The sequence below is a fragment of the Oratosquilla oratoria genome, chromosome 7, assembly GCF_046742065.1.
Source record: "Oratosquilla oratoria isolate Oo_2021 chromosome 7, ASM4674206v1, whole genome shotgun sequence".
Taxonomy (NCBI): Eukaryota; Metazoa; Arthropoda; class Malacostraca; order Stomatopoda; family Squillidae; genus Oratosquilla; species Oratosquilla oratoria.
This window is the reverse complement of record NC_134783.1, coordinates 85068431-85073430: the sequence shown is the minus strand read 5'-3', so window position 1 is coordinate 85073430 and position 5000 is coordinate 85068431. Positions and strand designations below refer to the sequence as shown.

At 37.0% G+C, this 5000-nt stretch overlaps 1 protein-coding gene across 4 annotated transcripts in view; it reads right to left on the bottom strand.

Moving 5' to 3' along the window:
• LOC143027250 (glutamate receptor U1-like) overlaps positions 1-5000 on the bottom strand; it is a 36334-nt gene that overhangs the window by 6451 nt on the left and 24883 nt on the right. For all 4 annotated transcript variants that reach the window (XM_076188544.1, XM_076188543.1, XM_076188542.1 and 1 more), the window contains 2 exons: positions 2131-2311; positions 1728-1827 (listed from right to left, as the gene is read on the bottom strand). In XM_076188544.1, the coding sequence (XP_076044659.1) occupies positions 1728-1827; positions 2131-2311 (281 nt within the window). The remainder of the gene's footprint in view (positions 1-1727; positions 1828-2130; positions 2312-5000) is intronic.

Sequence of the window (5000 nt, the reverse complement as noted above, 5' to 3'; positions counted from 1 at the left end):
TGTGCGTGTGTGTGTTGTGTGTGTGTGTATTTACCTAGTTGTATTTACCTAGTTGTATTTACCTAGTTGTATTTTGCGGGAAGGGGGGCTATGCTCGTGGTGTCCCGCCTTTGTATCTCGCAGTGTCTAGTTTGCTTTTAAATTCATGAATGTTTTTTGCGCATACTGTTTCATTATCCAGTTTGTTCCAAGTGTCCACTACTCTATTTGGAAAACTGTTTTTCTTCAGTTCTCTTCTGTAGCTATGTTTTTTTATTTTCTTTCCATGTCCTCTTGTGTTTCTCTTGTCCCAGTTTAGTAAGTCCTCTCTATCAAGTATCTCTGTGCCTTTCATGATTCTGTAGATGGTCAGTAGGTCACCTCTCTCTCTCTTCTTTGCTCCAGCGTCGGTAACTCCAGTTTAGCCCATATCTCCTCATATGATAGGTTTGCAAGTGCAGGTGCCATTTTTGTTGCTGCTCTCTGGATTCTTTCTATTGTCTTTATATTCTTTTTGGTACTGGGTGACCACAATGTCCCCGCATACTCTAGTCTAGACCTTATCAATGTAACCAATATTTTTTTTTATCATGTCTTCGTCCAAGTATGCAGATGCCACTTTTATTGATCTTAGCAAGTTGTAAGCCTCCCCGACAATTTTGTTAATCTGTTTATCATAGGACAAGTCGTTTGTGATAATTACCCCCAAATCTTTTTCGAATCCTGCCTTCTTTACCTCATTGGTTCCAATTGTATATTTTCCTGATATTCTGTTTTCGCTTTTTCCAAACTCCATTATGCTACACTTCTTAGTATTAAAGTCCACTTCCCATTTCTGACTCCAATTCTATACCTTATTCAGGTCTTCCTGCAGTGCTTCACAGTCCTTATCAGTTTCTACTTTCCTTAACAGTTTGGCGTCATCTGCAAAGAAGCTCATGTAGCATTTCACATCCTCGTCCATGTCATTCACATAAATAGCAAACATTATTGGAGCCAATACAGATCCTTGCGGTACTCCACTGATCACATCTTTCCAATCTGAATATTTTTCTCTGAGCACTATTCTCATCTTTCGACCAGTGAGGAAGTCCTCCATCCATTTTAGTAGGTTCCCTTGTATTCCTCCTATGGGTTCTAGTTTTTTTTTAGTAAATTTCTGTGTGGTACTTTGTCAAAAGCTTTTTGCAAGTCTAGGAAGGCACAATCAGCCCATCCATTTCTTTCTTGCACTATGTCTATTAGTCTTGAGTAGAAGCATATTAAGTTTGTGGTGCATGATCTTCCTTGTTTGAACCCAAATTGTCTTGGGTTTATTATTTTGTTGTCTTCCAGATGTTTTACCCATCTATTCTTGATGATTTTCTCACAAATTTTTGGCTATAGTGCTTGTTAGTGATACTGGCCTATAGTTGGTGGATTCTTCCTTGTTTCCTCCTTTATATATTGGTACAATGTTAGCATTTTTCCAGTCATTAGGTATCTTTCTTTCTTTGAGTGAGCTATTTATTATATTGTGTATTTTGTCCGTTAGTTCTTCTTTGCCTAGTTGTATTTACATAGTTGTATTTTACGGGAAGGGGAGCTATGCTCGTGGTGTGTGTGTGTGTGTGTGTGTGTGTGTGTGTGTGTGTGTGTGTGTGTGTGTGTGTGTGTGTGTGTATGTGTGTGTGTGTTTGAAAAAAAATTAATGAGGCTCCTTTTCATGCAGCAGATAGAATAGATTCAATTGGTGGGTACAAACTCACCTCCTACTGATGGCAGGTACAAGTGGGCTTCCCTTCCTTCCGATCATAGCAAAAAAGAAAGGCATGAATTTCTCTCTGATCATGTAGAAGTGGCATGCACCTGAAATGTTCATTGTAATACACGTTGTCGTTTAGAATGAAATACAGAATTTAGTAAGAAAGTCATTACTTGTTCACAATTTTTCCTAGTCAGTCTCATTCAAGTAATTTAAACTCTTGTTGCGATACATTACAATGATAAGCAGGAATCTTGGTAAACTTGATTCAAAACTTCGGTCCAACCGAAAACTATTACCGGTACTCAGAATGTTCATTATGTTAATTAAATGTTAATCTGAATATTAATCAATAATAATGATAATCAGTTATAAATATTAATGAAGTCGCAATCTTTTACTTATACCTCCTTTGGAAAAATCTTGCGACATTAGGGTCTTGAGCGTGAGTTCCTCAAGGACGAAGGCGTGTTGGCCATGACGTACCCTCTCCAGTCCATCTATGTTCATTTCGGTCGTTGTCATCTCGATCATACGACCCTCCTGCTTGGTGCCCATCAGGTCGGCATAGATACCCTGCTTGGAACCCTGGAATTCCGTACTCATAATTACTGCCCCTGCACCCATTTCATACCATCTTTGAAGTTTACTTCAGTTACAGAGCAACATTTCATTCGCTGGCACCCACTCGCAAAATCTCGCGTTTTCCCGGAAAGATTCAGAATCTGCAGACTTCCTAATTCATCTACTCCATATTAGTAGTGAAGTGAATGAAATAACAATAAAAGACCATAACTATTGCGTCTGTGAAGAGGTTAAGCGCAATAAGAATACATTTCTAAAATACATAAATTGATTAATAAATAGATGAATGTGTGAATAAGAAAATAAATAAATGGGTGAATAATGCATACATACATAAATAAATGAATAAATGTATGAATAAATGAATGATAAACAAATAAACAAATAAATAGATAAACAAATCAATTAGAATAGGTAAACATAATAGATGAAAAAAAATAATGAAGAAACTATGGAGAAGTAGAGAAATGAGGAACGGGATAGATTTGAAGAAGAGTTGATGAAATCCCTTAACAAGAGTAAATTTCTTGTCAGGAAGGTTGTGGAAAATACGAGTATAATTACTATGGTATTAGGTTTGGAGGAAAACCATATTACATCATGGATGAAAAAGAAAGAAAATAGATTGCAATATTTTGGAGTAATAATATTCATAATTACGGAAGATGACTCTAAGCACATGCTAATCAAACTAAATACACTTGAAAATGAAGTGCGCCCATTAAAAACAAAATTCAAATTACAAATCACAGCAAGCAAAATAACTGGCAGGTCTTGGAAGTTACAAGATGAAGGCAAATCTAATCCCATTTGGACCAAAAAGGATGTTATTGTGGAAGAAAGAGCAACAGTAAGGGAGTCTGTCTGTGAAACCAAGGTTGATAACGAAAATAGAACTGAACAAGATAAATGAAAGCCTTCTAAAATGTTTCACGCCAGAAGCCGTAGAAATTATATTGTAAAAAAAAAAGAGTAATACTGCACAGAAAAAGTACAAGGAAATCAAAAGTGACATACAGTACACAAATGTAGATGACTTAGTATCAACTATGGAAATCAGAAAGCTATGTTAAACGAACCTGATATTCTTTGCCTAAGATCAAGAGATGCTGATCTACAACTGGGCGACGGTACATACACAGTATATGGTGATGGTAGTTGAATATATATATATATATATATATATATATATATATATATATATATATATATATATATATATATATATATATAATGACAATGATAATAATAATAATGATGATGATGATGATAATGATAATAATAATAATAGTAATAATAATAATAGTAATAGTAATAATGATAATAATGATAATAATAATAATAATAATAATAATAATAATAATAATAATAATAATAATAATAATAATAATAATAATAATAATAATAATAATAATAATAATAATAATAATAATAATAATAATAATAATAATAATAATAATAATAATAATAATAATAATGATAATAGTAATAATAATAATAATAATAATAATAATACATACATACATACATACATATACCAAGGCTTTTTCCCCCTTACAAGGGAGGTAGCCAAAAAGGAAAAGGCATAAAATCATTCCCACCCATTCCATCCCTGAATACACTCCACACCCCTCCACCCTCCCTCTCATCTTAGCACCTCCTGGATGACGGATCATCCCTGCACCCTGTCCACTGCCCTGGGTCAGAAGCAGTGTCGCAAGACACAGCACATCCACAGCAAGGCCGCTTCATTAAATCGGCGACCCCCCCTCTCCGTCCCCCCCATGAATAAAGGAGAAGACGGGGAGAAATCCCTTCGGGCTGCGTCAAAATTTGCTCACACGTACTACCTCACCCCCATCCCCCCACCCATTCCACCTCATGCATCACAACATCATCCATATACAACCATTCTCCATTCACCCCTGTCTTCTGTCCTCTCCCGTCCTTCCTCAACAGACATTCCCCTCTTCCCCAAAGCCCCCTTCACCCCATCCATCCACCCCATCATAGGACGTCCCTTCATGTTCACTCCCTCCACATCAGCTTTCCATACCTCTTTTACTAATCTTTCTTCACTCATTCTTTCCATGTGTCCAAACCATCCTAATACTCTTTCATCAACCCTATCTCCCAACCCCCTTTCCACCCCTGTTCTCCTCCTTATCTCATTTCTCACGCTATCTAGCCTAGTAACCCCTATCATACTTCTCAGACACCTCATCTCAAACACATTCAAACTCCTTCTCTCTTCCTCTCTTATGTTCCATGTTTCTGCCCCATACAGTGCTGTTGGTACAATCACTCCTTCATATAGTCTCCTCTTAGCATCCATTCCCAAATGTCTATTCCTCATTACACTTTTTAATCCACCAAGGCATTTACTCGCCTCTCTCAATCTACATTCTACCTACACCTTCACTCCACCTTTTCCTGCCACATTTGCACCCAAGTATCTAAAACTATCCACTTCCTCCAGTCGCTCTCCTTTAATGCTCACTTCCAGACTACTGCCACTTTCACCCCTTGTACATCTCATCACTTTACTTTTACCCACATTTATCTTCAGCTTTCTTCTATCACATACTCCCCCAAACTCTGTCACCAACTTCCTCAATCCCTCCTCCGATCCTGCCACAAGCGCAGTGTCGTCCGCAAACAACAACTGGTTCACCTCCCACTTTTCTCCATT